The sequence below is a fragment of the Hylobates moloch genome, unplaced genomic scaffold (genome assembly GCF_009828535.3).
Source record: "Hylobates moloch isolate HMO894 unplaced genomic scaffold, HMol_V3 SCAFFOLD_16, whole genome shotgun sequence".
Lineage (NCBI taxonomy): Eukaryota > Metazoa > Chordata > Mammalia > Primates > Hylobatidae > Hylobates > Hylobates moloch.
The window spans coordinates 206,575-223,888 of NW_026652291.1; the positions used below are offsets into that span (position 1 = coordinate 206,575).

General features: G+C 63.8%; 1 protein-coding gene across 16 annotated transcripts in view; it reads right to left on the reverse strand.

Annotated features, from left to right (window-relative positions):
* Nucleotides 1–3,457: 3,457 nt before the first annotated feature.
* The window catches only part of MTA1 (metastasis associated 1), a 55,580-nt gene continuing 41,723 nt past the window's right edge, over nucleotides 3,458–17,314 (reverse strand). For 5 of the 16 annotated variants that reach the window (XM_032179618.1, XM_032179611.1, XM_032179607.2 and 2 more), the window contains 14 exons: nucleotides 15,119–15,221; nucleotides 14,269–14,368; nucleotides 13,787–13,975; nucleotides 11,439–11,513; nucleotides 11,046–11,104; nucleotides 10,451–10,566; nucleotides 10,030–10,181; nucleotides 9,734–9,923; nucleotides 9,414–9,503; nucleotides 7,926–8,078; nucleotides 7,738–7,773; nucleotides 4,686–4,717; nucleotides 4,182–4,333; nucleotides 3,458–4,109 (listed from right to left, as the gene is read on the reverse strand). In XM_032179618.1, coding sequence (XP_032035509.1) covers nucleotides 3,959–4,109; nucleotides 4,182–4,333; nucleotides 4,686–4,717; nucleotides 7,738–7,773; nucleotides 7,926–8,078; nucleotides 9,414–9,503; nucleotides 9,734–9,923; nucleotides 10,030–10,181; nucleotides 10,451–10,566; nucleotides 11,046–11,104; nucleotides 11,439–11,513; nucleotides 13,787–13,975; nucleotides 14,269–14,368; nucleotides 15,119–15,221 — 1,598 coding nt within the window. In that variant the 3' untranslated portion in view covers nucleotides 3,458–3,958. Of the gene's footprint in view, nucleotides 4,110–4,181; nucleotides 4,334–4,685; nucleotides 4,718–5,830; nucleotides 5,843–7,725; nucleotides 7,774–7,925; nucleotides 8,079–9,413; nucleotides 9,504–9,733; nucleotides 9,924–10,029; nucleotides 10,182–10,450; nucleotides 10,567–11,045; nucleotides 11,105–11,438; nucleotides 11,514–13,786; nucleotides 13,976–14,268; nucleotides 14,369–15,118; nucleotides 15,222–17,314 lie in introns of those variants that run through there. The other 11 variants (XM_058429268.1, XM_058429266.1, XM_058429267.1 and 8 more) reach the window with 4 other exon arrangements.

Consider the following 17,314-nt stretch of genomic DNA (forward strand, 5'->3'; position numbering starts at 1 on the left):
TCTGTGGTGCTGAAGGCTCCTTGGGTGGAGGGCAGGGCTCAGGAAGGAAGGCGCCGCCACCTCCAAAAACAGCGCGAGAAGCTGCTGGTAGGGGGTGTGGGGAGGTCTGCGTCTGCCTCCGAGGCCGGGAAGGGGCGGCGGGCACCAGCGCCGAGGGATCCGCGCTAAAGGCGTCCACCCCAAGCACTTTCATCCAGGGGGCGGCCGGGGACGCGGTGAGGAGTTAGGAAGGGAAGGAGGGGAAGGAGTGGGCGTGCCCTCTGTGCCCCGGGCTGGGGCTGACACTCCAGTCCCTTCTCCCGCACCGCCCAGGACCAGCTGCGGGCCTTGGGGCCCAGGGCCTGACCTCGAGGGGTCAGGCGGGAGATTGAGGGGTCATGCCAGTCACCCCACCCCCACACCCCCACTCTGGCCTCCTCCCAACCAGGGCGTGCCTGACCACTCCTCACCACACTGCCTGCGCCCTAGAGCCCCGGAGAGCCTGGCCCCAGGTGGGGAACCTCCGCACCCACAGGCTTCCTGGTACTGTCCGCATGGGCCCTTCTCTGAGCCTTCTGGCCCCAGCTGAGCGTCGGACCTGGGAGACAGGCAGATCCCAGAAGTCTAGTGATCAGGCCCCATGGGGGCAGCTGACTCTGGACACCCTTCCCCCGGTGTCTCAGAGGCTGTGGGCTGGACACGGAGACCTGCCTGTTTCCTCTGCCTGGTGCACCAGGCATGTTTGTGAGCCAACCAGTGGCCCTCGGTGCTCCTGGCTTTCATGGTGGCCCTGGCCGGGCTCCCTGTGGCAGCACCCTCCTCCCTTGCACACACACCCTGCAGCCACTGCCATTTCCATGGTGACAGCAGGCCAGAAACATGCCTCCCGCCCCCACGCCTGACTGACCAGCCTGACCAGCTCCCCCTCTGCACTTGGGGCCTGTGCCAGCCAAGGCAGAAGATGGCGAGGAGGATTCAGTCAGTACCTTTTCTGGGCAGCCCTTCCTCCCTGGCAGGCCCAGGGGTCCCTAGGAGTCCCTCACAGCAGGGCTTTGCCCAGGCTGGATTCATGGGCCCACTGCCAAACCCTCTCCAGCTCTCTGCCCTGTTCTGCCCAGCTTGGGAGCCTGTGGCTAAGCCATTACCCTCCCTGACTTTGCCCCACCTCTGCTACCTGTGGGGCTTGCTCTGGAAGATGGGGCTGGCTGAACACAGGGCTCTTCTGGAGGGAGACCACCTGCCCCAAGGTCCCCAGCCCTGCCGGAAGAGTGGATGGGGATGGAGGCAGGCCCCTCCCAGGGTGGCAGCAAAGGAATGGCATTTGGCACTGGCCAGGTGCCCTGGAGACACACGGAGGGTGGGGTGGGACAAGGAGTGTGCCAGCTGCTGCACTGCCCTCACCCTAGCTGCAGTCCCTGGGCAGCGGCCAGAAGCTCCCTAATGCAATGGGGCTGTTCTGGGCCTGGCAGGCAGGGGTCAGGATCAATGGGTGCAGAGCAGTGGCCTTGGTCTCCACCTCTGAGGCTGTGGTGGGTCACAGGCAGGGGCAGTGACAGAGTGGGACGGGCCCGAGTGGAGAGGGGGGCACAGGACACGGCGGGTGTGAAGGGAGCTGGCAGGGCTGATGGCTGGGCGTGGGGCTGGGTCACACCCCTGGGCCGCAGTGGTTTGGTGCCTTCCGCCATCCTGTGACACTGGCAGATGGCAGGCCCCCGCTACTCAGCTCCACTGCAGGGAAGCCAGGCTGGGCTGAGTGGTGGACAGAGGACCCTAGCAGGGTGGAGCGGAGCTGGCAGGACAGGTCTCCAGGCATGACAGCATGATGGCCTTGCCACCCTGAGATGCCCCTGGCCCTGGGGAGCCGCGGCCCCTGTGGGGTTGCTGGTACAGGAAGCAAGCTGCTGTCTCATCAGCAGGGAAGGGCCTAACGAGGACACAGCAAAGCTGGGAGACCCCTTCATGGCCTGGGCACCAAGGCCAGTGTTCCCCCCAGCCGGTGCCCACTCATTTCTAAGCCCAGGTTTAGACCCCCAAGCAGCCCAGGCCCCACCCAGCACTGGTGGCCAGAGCTTGGCCCTGTGAGGGCACTGCAGCCTCGGTGTCTGGCCGGGGAGGGTGTCTGGGGTGGGAAAGGGCCCCACATCTCCTCAGGGCCTCCCTGCCCTTGGGACAGAGCCCAGGACCTAGGACACCTCACAGCCCACGTGTTGACTCTGGAAAAGGACAGGCCCTGGCGGGTGGAAGAGCCGCTGAGGCCAGAACCTCGCAGGCAGCACTGGGAGGCAGGCCCCAGGCCTGGGGAAGGGAGGCAGGGGAGCTGGGGTCTTCACTGAGCCCCTGCTCCCTTTCTCCAGACCCCCAGGGTTGGAAAAGGCCTCGGAGCTGTGTCCTTCCTGAGGTCAGGGGCCTGATTTCCCAGCCCTCTGATGACGCACTACAGACAAGTCCTCAGGCTGTGGGGTCACTTGGATGCAGGCTGCAGATTAGAGTTGGCTGGTGGGGGCTGGGCGGGGGGGGCGCCAGCAGCCCAGGGAGGGTGGGTGGGCCGTGCACTGCAGCCGAGTCCCTGACACCTAGTCCTGTCACTGCTGGGCCCCAGCACAGGCTCCCATGGAGGCCAGGATGCCCCCTTATCTTTGTCTCCTGGGAGACAGCAGAAGTGGTTTCTATTTTAATTCCGTGGCTGAGATTTCCACATGACAGGGCGCCTGGGTGGGCTGGGGGAGCAAAGGCACAGCTCTGGGGAGAGACAGAGGAGCTACTCTCCCTGAGAGAGGCCTGGGCGGACCCCTCCTGGCCGGCTGAGGTAGCACGGCCAGGAGGGTGGTCTGGAGCCAGGCTATCCACCAGACCCCTCCTTCTGGTGGCCCGGCCTGTACCTGTCCCTGGGCCTGCAAGTCCTGTCCCCGGCCGGAGGATGGGCCAAGCAGGATTTCTGAGAATGTGCTTGCTGAAATCTAATCAGATTCTCACTATGGAGAGTGCACACCTGCTTGGGGGCCACAGCTCTGGGCAGAAACCCTCAGACGGCTGGGGCCAGGCTCTACATGGCCAGGAGGTTGGGCCCCTGGCTGGAGCACTCCAAGGCCTCGCTGGCCCAGCTGTGCTGGCTGCCCTGGTGGGAAGCCACAGGGTCTTCGGTAGGGCCAGCTCTGCCTGACGGGAGACAGTCCTGGGCCCACCACTGCCGCGGACACAGACGCACAGATGGTTTCAGCACAGCTCCGCTGGGGAAGGGGGCTGGGCCCTGCAACCGCTTGCTGCCCCCTGTGGAGGGCAGAGGGCACCACGCCAGGCCCCTGCAGGGGAAGGTCTGTGGGCAGGTGGGAAAGCAACAGAGCCCAGAGGCTGGGGTGGCTCTCCAGGGGCCTCCGGCTCCAGGGCAGGGCCACAGCCTAGGGCCGCCCGATGGGGGTGGGGGGCCCAGGGCCTGAGTCAGGGAGAGGGACTGGGAACAAAAGACACAGGGAAGGACCGGTTGGTTTTTTCCTTTTTATAAGATTTTTTTTCTTTGTTTTTGTTTAATATGAAAATTACTTGAAAAGACAAGGGGCCGACCCCGCCAGGCCGCGGCCGCACGATCCGAACATTCCGGGTGTAAGTTACAGAGCTCAAGTTCATCTACAAAAAAAGTAATAAAAATAAAATTTAAAATGGCACCTTCAACAGAACACAACAAAACCTTAGGGCCCGGCCTCCGGGCAAAAGGCCCCGCAGCACAGGGGCATGGGGTGGCCCCTCATCTCCGCTCCAGCCAAAAAGTAAACACAAAGCTAAAAACGACAACTCCTCAGCATTCTCGGAATAAGTTAGCCGCGCTTCTTCCTCTCCTCCCCCAGTGTCCGCCAAGGAGCGCGTTTCTCTGCAGGTGAGGGCGGGAGGTGGGGCACTACCAAACTGAGGGGCGGGCGGCGGGCTGGCTGGGAAGGGGCCGTGTGGGCGGGCGAGGGGCAGGGGCGGCCGCAGGTGGGGGCAGCCCCTAGTCCTCGATGACGATGGGCTCGTCGTTGACGGGCGCAGGCGGCGGTGGCCGCAGCGGCAGGGCCTGGCTCTGGCGCAGGGCGATGGGCTTGTAGGGCCGGCGGGCAGCACGCTTGGTTTCCGAAGATGAGAGCAGCTTGCGGATCTTCCTGTGGGCAGAGGCGGTGGTGAGGGCCGGGACGCTGTGCGGAGCCCTCCCGCCTGCCCTGGGAAGGCCCCACCTGGTCTCCTCTGTGGCCATGTAGAACACGTCATCCGGGGCGTCGATCCAGTTCATCCGCCGCCGCTTGACTGGGGGCAGGGAGCCCCCCCGGATCAGGCGCACTTTGGTGGGGTAGGACTTCCCGTTGAGCAGGAGGTTCCGGCTTGGTCCCTGCAGAGGGGGGTGCTTCCTGGGCAGCCAGCCAAGGGCCAGCTCCACCTCAACCTGCAGGGCTCCCGCTAGAGGGGCCACGAGCCAAGGTGCTGCGCCTGGCCAACCCCCCACCACCCCAGTGGGCTACATGGACCCCCAGCCTGGCCAAGGGCAGCCCTGAAGGCTGGTCGGCCCCACACCACTGGGCCTGGCACAGGGGCCATGGCCCCCACATGCAGCCCCTCTGGTCTTGCCAGGCCTCCTGGAAGCTTCCACGTGGCACCTGGCAGGGCTGGCCAGGCCTCTTCCCAACACCCCAGAGAGCTCACGGGTGAGCACACCGTACCCCATCATGGGCTGTTCCTCTTACCATGTGCCTGGTCTGTCCGTGGTTTGCCAGACCTGATGAGAAATGGAGGAGAGAGATGAGGCCCCGAGAAGAGTGCGTCCTGCACTCCCACCACCCACCGTGGGCTCAGCCACCTCGGGATAATGGGCCAGGGCCATCCGCCAACCAAGCCATAGCCCACACCCAGGATGGGCCTGGGGGACGTGGGGCCTCGCCTCCCCGGGTCCTGGGCCGCCTGGTGGCCCCACAGCTCTCTGGCCAGCAAGAGACACATTGGCTTGGGCTCCAGGCAGGAGGCCAGGAACCTCGGACCTGACAGCCACCTCCCTGCACAGGGGCTGGGGCTGTCCACCCACTTGCCTGCCGTGCTGAGACAAGCGAAGCCTTGCAAGGCTGTCAGTCCAGAAGTGGCACAAGCCCCTCTGCAGGGCAGCCACGCCGTGGCTGGCACTGCCCCACCAGGAGGCCAAGCTACTTCCTAAGGCTCTGAGAGAGCTGCCAGCCCCGGCCAGAAATAGGTCACCACCCACTGCCCCGGCTGGGCCCCAGCCACCCTGGCATGTGCTTGGGGATGGGGTGCCAGAGGCCTCTGACTTCCCACAGTGCAGGGTGAGGAGCCCAAGGGGCACTGCGGGAGTTGGGCCAAGAAGCAGGGTCCATGCTCCTGGTCACCCCCAGCTAGGCCCAGGACTGCCGCTGCCCTCCCCCACTGCCCTCCCCCACTGCCCTGCCTGTGAGTGTGGGTGTGTGTATGTGGGAGCTGGTCCCAGGATGGCTCGGCTCCCAGCAGGACCAGCTCAGAGAGGACAGAACGTCATATTCAACTCAGTCAGGTGCCAGGGCCCAGGGGCATTGGAGCAACCTGCCAGCTCCAAAAATGCTGCTTAGCTGAGGCCCGTCTCTTAAGGAATACAAGGGGCCTGTCCAGCCCCTCCCTACCTGCAGCTGCCTCCTAACTTGGGGCACTCCCCTGGGGGCCAACTGGGGCTCTGGAGCCCTGGGTCAGCCTTTTTCTACCAGTGTGCTTAGCTCTGCCGGGCAGGGTCAGTGGGGGCCCAGGTGCCTGATCTGCAGCGCTCCCGAGCAGGAACAGCCATACCTCAGGGCACCTGCCACAAGCCAAGGCCCAGCGCCCAGGGCTGGCCAATAGCACAAAAACTACTTACCCAGGTAAGTGCCTACCAGAGCGGTGGACAGCAGAGGGAAGAAAACACACGCTTTAGGTTAGTGGGCCACACGCACCCGTCTGCAGGCCCCGCAGGTGGGGACAGCGCAACAGGCTGCACGGGCAAATGGCCGGGCCCTCGCTCAAGCTCAGCTCACGCCTACCCAGGCTGGACAGAAACCCCATCTCGTGTGTGCCAATGCCCCCAGGAGCCGTCTTCACCCAGCCGGCCCCTCTCCAGCGCCCAGGTCCTGGCCACTACACGTCAGGACAGGCGCTTCCTCTGTGGCTGACCCCTCTGAGCCCAGGGCCCTGCCCAGCCAGGCGGCAAGTGGTGGTACTCCCTCACAAGCACTGCACAGCTGGGACTGAAGTGTGAGGTGTGGAAAATTCAATGGGAATAAATAAGCTTTTATGTAACTTGCTGGTTAACTGCTTTTTACAAAACAAAACAAAAAGCTCGAAGATGGCCGGGCGCGGTGGCTCACGCTTGTAATCCTAGCACTTTGGGAGGCCGAGGCGGGCGGATCATGAGGTCAGGAGATCGAGACCACGATGAAACCCCGTCTCTACTAAAAATACAAAAAATTAGCCGGGCGTGGTGGCGGGCGCCTGTAGTCCCAGCTACTCGGAGAGGCTGAGGCAGGAGAATGGCGTGAACCCAGGAGGCGGAGCTTGCAGTGAGCCGAGATGGCGCCACTGCACTCCAGCCTGGGCGACAGAGCGAGACTCTGTCTCAAAAAAACAAACAAACAAACAAAAAAGCTCGAAGATGCTTGCTGACAAGGACTCCCTCCTCTTTCTACCAGCTCTCATGGGGCTGTTCCTGGGACACCCCGCCATTAGGAACAGACAAGTAAAGCCAGCCCAGAGTGGGCCGGCCCTGGGCCCAGGACTAGACAACGGGAGCAGCCCCAACACCAGATGGCTGGGAGGGTGCCCCAGGAAAGGAGGGCGGGGGCTGGGGCCGAGACAGAGACACCGCCAAGGGCTGTCGGGAGGAAGCTGCACGGACAGGCCAGGGGTGTGTGGTCCAGACAGGTGGAGATGGGGGAGCCCGGCACCCGATCTCAGGCCCACCCTGCGCTGCAGCCGGCGTGCTGACCCCACGGGACGTGCCTACCAGGACACCCAGCAGCCTCGAGAGAATGCCCCGAGGGGACAGGGCTGGCTGGGCTGGGCGGCCACTGCCCATATCCACCTCTAGGTCCCCAAACCGGCCCTGCTGCCCTGGCCAGCACCCTCAGTGAAAGCCGCCTGGGGAAGGGGCTCCAGGCACATCCACACTGGCAGGCCCAGCACTTGCACACCCGGAGGCCCAGGCCTGGGTGCACACCTGGGCCCCACACACCTGGCCTCCTCATGCTGGGCTTGGTCCTATCTGCTCTTCCCCAAGGGGCCTGGGGTCCCGCAGCCCCTGCTCCAAGCAACCGGCACAGAGCACCTGAGCCAATCCTCCGACAGAAGGCGCCAATGTGTACAAGCTCAGTCGCCCACGGCCCACGCAGACACCCCGACCACCCCTCCCCACTGTCCCGCCTGGCAGGCGCACGAAAGGATTGCAGGCACAGCACGGGCGGCCCCATGAGCTGAGGCTGGCAGCATGCGGGCAGTCACAGCGCGATGGCAGACAGCGCAGGCGGGGGCGCCAGAGCCACACGTGCCAGGACAGTCCACTGACAGGGCGCGGGGCCAGGGGGCCGAGGGCCACATGCCTGGGCTCGGGGGGTCTTCACCAAGGGACCAGTGATGTCAGGGGGAACGTGGGGGACTGGGCTGTGGCCTGGCTCACGTGGACTGCCCCAAGCACGGGCCCTGGGCCGCCCGCCGCGGGGACACACTCAGCAGCACAGCACGGGCATCACGGGCGGGGTCGGCGCAGCGCCCGCCCGCGACCCCAGGCCTTACCCCTACTGGGCATCAAGAGGCGCTTCTTCATGTTGCCTGGCAGCGCCGGGGTGGGAGAGAGGGAGAGAAGACAGCGTCAGCACGCACCGCGGGTGCCCGGGCGGGGACGGGCCGGACTCATCAGGCGGGGAGGGCCACACTCACCGGGCGGGGCAGACCCAGACTCACCGGGCGAGGGGGCCACTCACCGTCCACCCCGTTGTGCTGCTCGTAGCTGCGCTTGCCCAGGATGGTGGGGGAGCCGTTGTTGATGACGGGGGCCGCCTTGGCGGGCGTCAGGCTGCTGAGCACGCTGGACACGCTTTTCACGGGGTCAGGCTTGGGGGGGCGGGGGTGGGTCTCTGCCGGGAGTGACACAGGCAGAACGAGTCGCCTCTGCCCAGCAGGGGAGGGACAGGCGGGCCCAGGCTCCAGCCCTCATGGTTCCAGGGTACCACCAGGAACTAAGCCCCACGAGGCCCCCACCCCCGAGGCCCCATCCTGACTGGGCTGGAAGTGGGGAGGCCACCACAGAACCAGGAGCCCAGGAGCACCGAGTGCCCTCGGCAAGGCGTGTGCCCAGGCCAGTCCCGCACCCCAGGCCAGTCCCGCACCCCAGGCCAGTCCCGCACCCCAGGCCAGTCCCGCACCCCAGGCCAGTCCTGCACCCCAGTGCACCCCAGAGAGCAGGGAGACCACCTGGCAGGGGCCAGGCCCCTCAGCCCCTGGGCAACAGGATCCATACACAGGCCCGTGAGCACAGCACACCTATTAAACAGCCCCCATATCCAGGCCCCTGGAGCTGCCAGTAGAGGGCTGGTTGCTGGTCAGTGAACCAACCATCCAGCCAGCCTGGCCAGGGACACAGCTGCCGAGGACCAGCCCTGACACCAGCCACCTCTTCCCACAGGACAGGGGCCACGACCCCAAACAGGGAGCAATGCCAAAGCCACTTGAATCTCAAAGCACACTTGGCTCATGGCTCTGGAATGTCCTTCTCAGGACAGTCACCCTGTGTCTGGAGGGCAGATGCACAAGCCCACTCGAGCCCAGCAAATGGGGGAGGCCCCCCCTCCACCGCCACCACAAATGTCTGGCCCAGCCAGCAAGCTGCTTCTGGCTGGGCCAGGGTAGCCGGCTGAGGTTCTCGGGTGTCCTCAGACGCTCAAAGGCAAGGGAACCCCCGCCTGAGGCTGCTTGCCAGGTGTGCACCTCCCTCTGCCGAGGGCCTACAGAGGCCTGAGTGCTGCCCCTGTGGAGTGGGTGTAGCTCAGGAAGTATACTCCCTGCAGGCAGCAGGTGCGACCCTGTCTTAGTGGTATTACAGGCAGCGGTGTGCACCGCCTAAACTCCAGACCCTCAGGCCCCAGGGACGATCAGAACACAGGGAACAGGGTAGTGAGACTGGCAGGGAAGCCCCCTGGGTGTGCCTTGAGGAGGCTGGCCCCGCAGAAGACAAGGCTGCCGCCACTCCGCACTGGGCCCCATCACGACCCCAGGAGCAGGGAGCAGCCTGGGTCCTAGTGGGTCTGCCTGAGCCTGGCACGGTGCAGAGTACCCCAAAAAGACAGTTCCAGGCCCTGGGGGGCTGTCCAGGAGCTCCCAGCTAGAGAAGGCTGGGAGCGCCAGTGCATGAGCTTGGGTCAGAAGCCACCTGCAGGCAGCATTAGGAGCCCCCATCGCGCCTGGCTGCTCACCAAGATACCGAAGCACGGCTTCCAGCGGCTTGCGCACCGCCTGCTTCAGCACCAGTGGGCTCTGGGAGGCTTCGGGCAGCCGTGCCGTGCCTGCGGGGTACCACACAGTGTGAGGGGTGGGGCATCCCCAGGGGAGCACGGGACCCTGCCTGCGCCTTGACCTGGGAGCCCTCACTGGGCTTGGCCATGTCAGCACCGAGGAGGACGTGGGGCTCCCTGAGATCAGAACTCCCAGTGGGGCTACAGGCTGGGCCCCAAGGTTGCTGTTCCCTCCCCACCACCTGCAGGAACAGAGTAAGCGGGGCGTTGGAAGGACTCACACTCGGCCTTGATGGCCGCGCTGTTGATGGGCAGGTAGGGGTGCCGTGCAGCGTGCCACGGGCGCAGGATCTCACGGCACAGGCGCCGGGCGATCCGCGTCAGCTTCGTCGTGTGCAGATAGAAAGCCTGCCTGGTCTTCATGGCAAACTTGGGGCTCCCGCTGCTCCGGGCTGGGAGGCCGTGGGGACTCTGCGGAAGGGGGCGCAACCGCCCCGACACAGCGCCATGACCGGGGGCTGAGGACCCGCGCGGCCGACACGCTCACGGCAGGCAGGGCGGGTGTCCCCCCCCTTACCATGTTACTGCGGTTTGGTCCTGGCCTCTCTCCATCTAACCGGGTTGGCATTTTCAAGCCACCATATTTCTTCCAATATGTCCAACAAGATGCGCAGAGACGACACTGCATGTTAGGGGGACCCCAAGAATACCACTGGTAAGACTGTGTGGCTACGGACAACAAAGTTGGAAATAGACGGATTCTTAAGCAGAACCAGCGATGTCAGAGTATTCCCCGCCACCCCCGCGCCGGCCGCCCCCACCCGCCAGGCACGCCCGCATGTTCCCCAAGGCTCTCCCAACCACAGCCCTGGGATGCAGCCCCCCATCATCAGTGGGCCCCTCGCAGGCTGGGCCATGCTGGAGCCCTCGGGGCCAACGCAGGCACCACGGCCCACAGGCGGGCGTGCAGTGCGCCCCCGGCCATCCAGGGCACTTACTGTAACAGCTCTCGCAGGCCCGGCCAGCCCCAGGGCTCTGGCCCGGCGCTCCTGTGCCGTTCACCACACCGGCCTTGACATTGTTGACGCTGATTTGGTTCGGGTTTGGCTTGTTACTTAAAGAGGGAAAGGAGAGAAGAGAGGAGTTGCAGGAGCATGAATCTCGGGGGCCCATCTGCCCGGCACGCAACGTGGCTGACCACCCCTCGGCCAGAAGCACGTCCTCGCACCCCTCGGCCTCGGCAGGGATCCTCCTTTCTCCCTTTCAGTTCCTGGGAGCCCCTGCTGAGGTCTGAGCCATTCTCCAGGCCCCCATGCTCCCCCTAGCATGGAGCCCAGCTCAGGGACTGAACCCTGGCAGTGTGGGCTGGAATCCCAATGCCCCCTTACTGACCAGGAGGCCAGGACGACAGAGACATGGCCATTGTGTCTGCAGCCAGAGCCCCCCAGCCCTGTGCCACCCTCCCGGGGGCTGCCCCAACTTTCCCAGCCTCTGAGCCTGAGTTTCCTTGGGACCCGCCTGGCCCCAGCACCCTATGCCCACCCTCCCTGGCCCCCAGGGCCACGAGGACAACGGCTGTGAGGGCACACTTACTAGTTGGGAATATAAACTTGCTTTAACTTGCTCTCAGCTTCAGCTGCTTTCAAGCGTTTCTTAAAACAAAAGAGAAGATCAGAGGTCAGCGGGGAGGCCCAGGTTGCGGCTGCTGTGCAGAAGGCTGGAGGGTACAGAGAGGAGAGCGCCATAGAGAGGAGAGCGCCATGGAGAGGAGAGCGCCATGGAGAGGAGAGCGCCATGGAGAGGAGAGCGCCATGGAGAGGAGAGCGCCATGGAGAGGAGAGCGCCATAGAGAGGAGAGCCGGGCCAGGGACGCAGGAGCCTTCCTTCCCCTCCTGCTGCAGCAGTGCACGCCCACCTGCTAGGAGAGGATGGGGCGCAGGACGCGGAGGCGGCACACCCCGGGCACTGAGTGGCGGGCGGGCTCACCTGCTGCACGTATCTGTCGGTGGTCTTCCACATGTAGTAGTACTCAATGATGCTGGTCAGCGACTTCCACGGGAGCTGGGTGGGAGGAGGCGTGTCACACAAGCAGGAAGGGGCAGGAGGCAGGCACGCCACGCAGGCAGGGGCAGGGCTGCGGCCAGAAGGCCACAGAGGGGGCGGGAGGCCGGAGGGTGAGGTGTGCTTGGTGCATGGAGGCCAGGCCCCTGCTGGTAGGCAGAAGCGGAGGGCAGCTGATGAAGCGGGTCCCCCCGCCAGGTGCCAAAACACAGTGACGCCAGGGGAAGAGGAGCTGGCACAGGGTCAAGGTCGAGATCTTGCCGAGGTGGCACTGACAACCCAGCCTCCATCTCAGCCTTTTTGTTTGTTTTTGAGACGGAGTCTCGCTGTCACCCAGGCTGGAGTGCAGCAGTGCAATCTCGGCTCACTGCAACCTCTGCCTCCCTGGTTCAAGCAATTCTCCTGCCTCTGTCTCCTGAGTAGCTGGGACTACGGGTACCTCTCACCACGTCTGCTTGATTTTTGTATTTTTAGTAGAGACGTGGTTTCACCATGTTGGCCAGGCCGGTCTCGAACTCCTGACCTCAAGTGGTCCGCCCACTTTGGCCTCCCAAACGGGATTATAGGCGTAAGCCACCATGCCCGGCCATCTCAGCCATTTTTTTTTGAGACAGAGTCTCACGCTGTCGCCCAGGCTGGAGTGCAGTGGTGCGATCTCGGCTCACAGCAACCTCCACCCCCGGGGTTCAAGTGATTCTCCTGCCTCTGTCTCCTGAGTAGCTGGGACTACAGGAGCCTGCCACCACACCCAGCTAATTTTTGTATTTTTAGTAGACATGGGGTTTCACCATGTTGGCCAGGATGGTCTTGATCTCCTGACCTCATGATCCTCCTGCCTTGGCCTCCGAAAGTGCTGGGAATACAGGCGTGAGCCACCACGCCCGGGCTGTGGCATGGATTTAAGAAACGTGTCTTATTAAATGAGGGTTCAGATAGTTCCTCAGTCTGGTCCACTGCATCTGGCATGAAGGAGAGTGGGGCCTGCTCCCTCGACACAGCCCCACAGCCGCAGCCCCCAACCCCGCGCCCGGACACGGCCCCGCAGCCGCAGCCCCCAACCCCGCAACCCCGCGCCCGGACACGGCCCCGCAGCCGCAGCCCCCAACCCCGCACCCGGACACGGCCCTGCAGCCCTCCGAGACCACTCCTGGACACTGCCCCACAGCCGCAGCCCCGAGTGCTGCCTCACTAGGCTCACGTGGGCCCAGCACTGGGTTCCCTTCCGCTGGAACCATGTGCAGCAGGGTCTCCCTCAAATTCTGCCCTGGTCTGAGCCTAGTTGGTGAATTTCGTTTCTAGCCCTCGTCCTCTAGTCTGAACATGTTCTGCTCATCTTGGTTTGTTTTTAAGCCTGGAGAGATCCATATCCGCCTTGGAGAGGCTGCTGGCCCCAGGGACACTCAGGGACTCCTCCCGCCCAGCCAAGCTCTCTCCTTGGCCAGAGGCCCCCACACAAAGCTGCACTCCTGCCCCCAGCAGATGCATCCTCGGGAGCCTCACGGCTGGCTGCCGTCCCTCCTCCTCTTCAGGTCTAGGCACCCTACCCAACCCCATGTTTGTTTCTTCCGAATTCCAGATGCTTCTCCAGTCTCTGCTGTGCTGGCCTGTGCGCTGCTGCCTGGATGGTGCTTTTCATCAGATACCAGCAACCCTTTGGGGCTCCCTGCCCTGCCACAGGCTCCACCTCCCCAGGGCTGATGGTCGGGGGCCCCACCACCTCCACATGGGGATGCTCTTCTAACAGATTAAAAGTATTTTAGGAAGGCTGACGGTTGGAGGGTAGGGGGTCCTGAGGTGGAGGTACAGAGAAGGGAGACCCCATACCATGAAGACTGTCTAGGCCTATTGCTGGGCTAAACTCACTTAAGACAGAAAACAAGGACATGAGGAAACAAGAGGTTCAGCTTAGTCAAAAACAGCAAAACCAAGCCTGGGGCTGAAGGGGGCAGCAAGGAAGGGAAAGTCTCCGTGAGGATACCCTGGCCTCCGTCACCTGGGCCGACGCTTATCCTCATCACACAATGGTGGCTGCAGCGTGGCTCTCTATGCTCAGGCCCCACCAGCGCCCCCATGCCTGTCTGCTGAACCAGTGTGACAGGAGGGACTATGGCGGCCCAGTGCAGCTGAGACAGAACTCGTGCAGCTCCACACAGGGAATCAGGGTGCAGGACAGGCTCCCTCAGGGCAGAGTGGGATGTGGACCCCACACCCCCGCAGCCCACCTGGAGATGGGCATGGCCAGCCACTCCCCCATCGCCACCCACGCTACTCACAAAATCTTGCTGAATGTCTGTGAAATCCTTCCCATATTTTTCCAGGGCTTCCTCGAAAAGGTTGGCCTCTGATGCAGACCACTCCTCCATCTCGTCCCTGCAGAGCACGGGCCCGCCCTGCGGCACCAGCGCCGAGATGGCCTTAGAGATGTCATAGATGTTCTTGTGGAGAGTATCCATGGCGTGGAACTGCGGCAGGAGACAGCAGGGTCACCCAGGCCAAGGTGGCTTTTCCTGCACCTGTGGCACGGCACCCCCTCCCTCAGTGCCTCAAGGATCCCCTGCTGTTGGCCCTCCCTGTACCCTCAGCACAGTCTGGCCGAGTTTGGGGTGGATAGGAAAGGCCAGTCCAGGCGGGACAGCACGTCTGCAGGGGTCCTGAATACTGGGGCAGGTGCTGGGCCCTGGTAGGAGGAAGGGTGCAGCCACTCTGGGCCGTGGGTCACCCCAGGTCTCAGCTGTCCCACCCTGGGCCCACTTACCAGGGTGATGTCTCGGGAGGCAGCCGCGGCGCTCATGTGCAGGCTGGGCTGTCGGACAGAGCTGCTGCAGTCCAGGGCCCGTGCGAAGGTGCCCACGGAGCTGGGGAAAGGAGATGCGATGACGACAGTGTCAGCCGAGCAGGGACTCCCCCCGGGCACGCCGCTCCCCAGGCGCCAGGGACCAGGGGCCACGGGCAGCACGGACTCCCCCCGGGCACGCCGCTCCCCAGGCGCCAGGGGCAGCAGGGACAAACTGCATGGGCATCGCAGGGAGCAGCCCGCAGGTGGCGAGGACTCCTTGTGTCTTGGGCCCCAGGCTGCGGAGTAGGGCCCAGCACCCACCCCAGAACCCACGTGCATCTGACTGAGGGCATACAGATAGATTGGCAGACGCCTTGGGGCTTCTTTTGGGGTTTTCTCCACCTCCCAGGCTGCTGGCAGGGAAGGTGCATGGTCCTCTCCTGGGCCTTGGCCTTCGCCCTGCCCCAGGGGTCTGCCCAGGCTGCAGCTGCTCTGCTCCCTGACCAGGCCCAGCCCAATTGCTCCCAGTGGCCCAGGAGTGGGAAAGCGCCTCCGGCTCATCCTGGGAAAGCCCCATTAGGGACACGTGGGCGGGCACACAGGCCTGCCCCCCAAAAGGGCCGCCCTCCTATTTAACGAAGGGCCTGGGCCCAGCACTCCCGAGCCTCTCTGGGAACTGCTAACGGGGGTCTCAGGGCTGCAGCGCATGGGCTTCATGTTGGGATATGGGATCCAAGACTGTCACGTCCCCAGCACCCACCACAGGGCAGGGAGTACAGAAGCTCCAGGCACCACCCCTGCTGCTGGCCTTGCCAGGAGCAGGACTCACCGGGCCACCACCAGGAACTGGTCGATCTGCTTGTCTGTGAGTGGGTTGTGCGCCTCCCACACCTTGGTCTCCAGCTTGGACTGGTCTCGGCCATCCTCCTCGCCTACAGGGAGGAAGTGTGGCCTTTCTGAGACAGGGTCCCCCGGCGTGCCGGGTCGCGCCTCTCCTCCCTGGGCACAGGGAGCTGCTGGGATGGGGAGGGGGAAGGGCTGCAGGGCCCCATAGGTGAGGCCAGGGTGCAAGGCTGGACGGAGGCTGTTGCACACACAGGTACACACATGCACACTCGGCACACAGTGGCCTCTCAACCCGGGGCTAGGTGCACACGCAAGGGGCCTCCCAGCCCACCCAAAATGCAGGGCTCCAAGAACTGTGGCCACAAGAGATGGGAAGGTTGGTTTGTAAATTTAAATCAAGCTTTTCATTTTTATTTATTTATTTATATTATTATTATTTTTTGAGACGGAGTCTCACTCTGTCGCCCAGGCTGGAATGCAGTGGTACAATCTTGGCTCACTGCAACCTCTGCCTCCCAGGTTCAAGCGATTCTCCTGCCTCAGCCTCCTGAGTAGCTGGGATCACAGGCGCCAACACCACGCCCAGCCAATTTTTGTATTTTCAGTAGACACGGGGTTTCACCATGTTGCCCAGGCTGGTCTCGAACTCTTGACCTCAGGTGATCCATCCGCCTTGGCCTCCCAAAGTGTTGGGATCATAGGCGTGAGCCACTGCGCCCGGCCCAAGCTTTTTATTTTGAGATACTTGGATTCACGTGCTATTGCAAGAGGGCCCTGCCACGTCACAGCAGCAGGCACACCACCTCCAGGGACCTTCTGGCCCCTCTTCCACCCCGGGGGGTTGTGGGGCAGCTGCTGCTAAGCCTGGCACAGCCAGAGCCGGGGGCCAGGGAGTGGGCGCGCCTCTGGAGGCACCAGCTGTTTCCTGTCTTCTGGAAGCTGGGACGATGGAGAACTCAAGGCTGGTGAAGAGGCCACCGGACGCCTGCAACCGGCCAGGGCCAGGAGGGGTTTCTGACCAAACAGCCTTTTACTCGCCAAAAAACAAGACCGTGGTGTTGGGAGACACCCTCAGGAGAATGTGTGTCTGAGCTTGGCTGAGCCTGACTCCTGGGGGCGGACTTGGAGAAAGAGCTCCACAATTGTCCTCTGTCTGCCCCTCAGCCGCCTCCACAGCTCAGTGCAGGGTGCCAGGCTCAGACTCTGCAGGCGGCTCCCCTCCAGCCCTGGGCAGCACCGAGGTTCCAGACCAAGGACCACGGAGTGCGGGGCGCCTCCACTGGGGCGCCCGGCTGCAGGTCCAGCATGGAGAGAGCTCTTGAGGCCAGAAAGTCCCCAAGAAAACGCTATCCCTCGCTGAGGGGCACTGGCTCCCACACCTTGCCCCGAGGGCCGGGCATCCTGGGCCATGTGTCCAGGGAAGGTTAGGCCTTGTGGCCCCTAGGAAACAATGCCTGGCCAGACTCAGAGGACGGGGTCAGCCAGGGAAGCGCAGTGCCGCAGAGGGAGGGGCCGCCGCACAGCCCTGGAGGTGAGGACGGGGTCAGCTAGGGTCTGGGGCTGTGTGAACCAGCGAGGCGGGCTGAGGGGGTCTTCGGCCTGGTGTGGACTCCTCACCTGGCTCAGGGGTACCCTGGGGAAGCTGGGGCCCAGCTCCCTGATGGCCAAGAAGCTGAGCCTTGGTGGGACCCACGCAAGCCATGGTGCCTCCGTGTATGCTCACCACTGGTCATGACGGTCACACTCCCTTTGACATTCCAAACTCACTAAAGGCAGGTGCACAACTAGTGTGCAATTTTCCATCACTCAAGAGGGACACAGCCTCCCGGAGGTGGGGAAGGCTCTGGAAGCCACGTCCCGGCCCCACACCAGCTGGTGGGATCCCTGGTCCTTGCACCAGTGGCCCAAAAGCCAAGGAACAGCAGGGCAGCGGGGAAGGCAGCGTGGAGAGGGGAGGCCGGCTCCTGCAGCTGGCTCAGGCTGGTGGACCCTTAGTCCCATCGCCCCAGGCCCTGCAGAACCCCGCCAGGTCTCTCCAGGTCGGATCTCAGCCCTGTGTGCACGGTAAGATGGGGGCACCTCAAGGCCCATTCTCCTGCCAGGCCCACCGGCCCCAGGCTGAAGGTACAGATGCACCAGGTGAGGGCCTCTGACCTGAGACAGCTCCTCACGCTCTGGC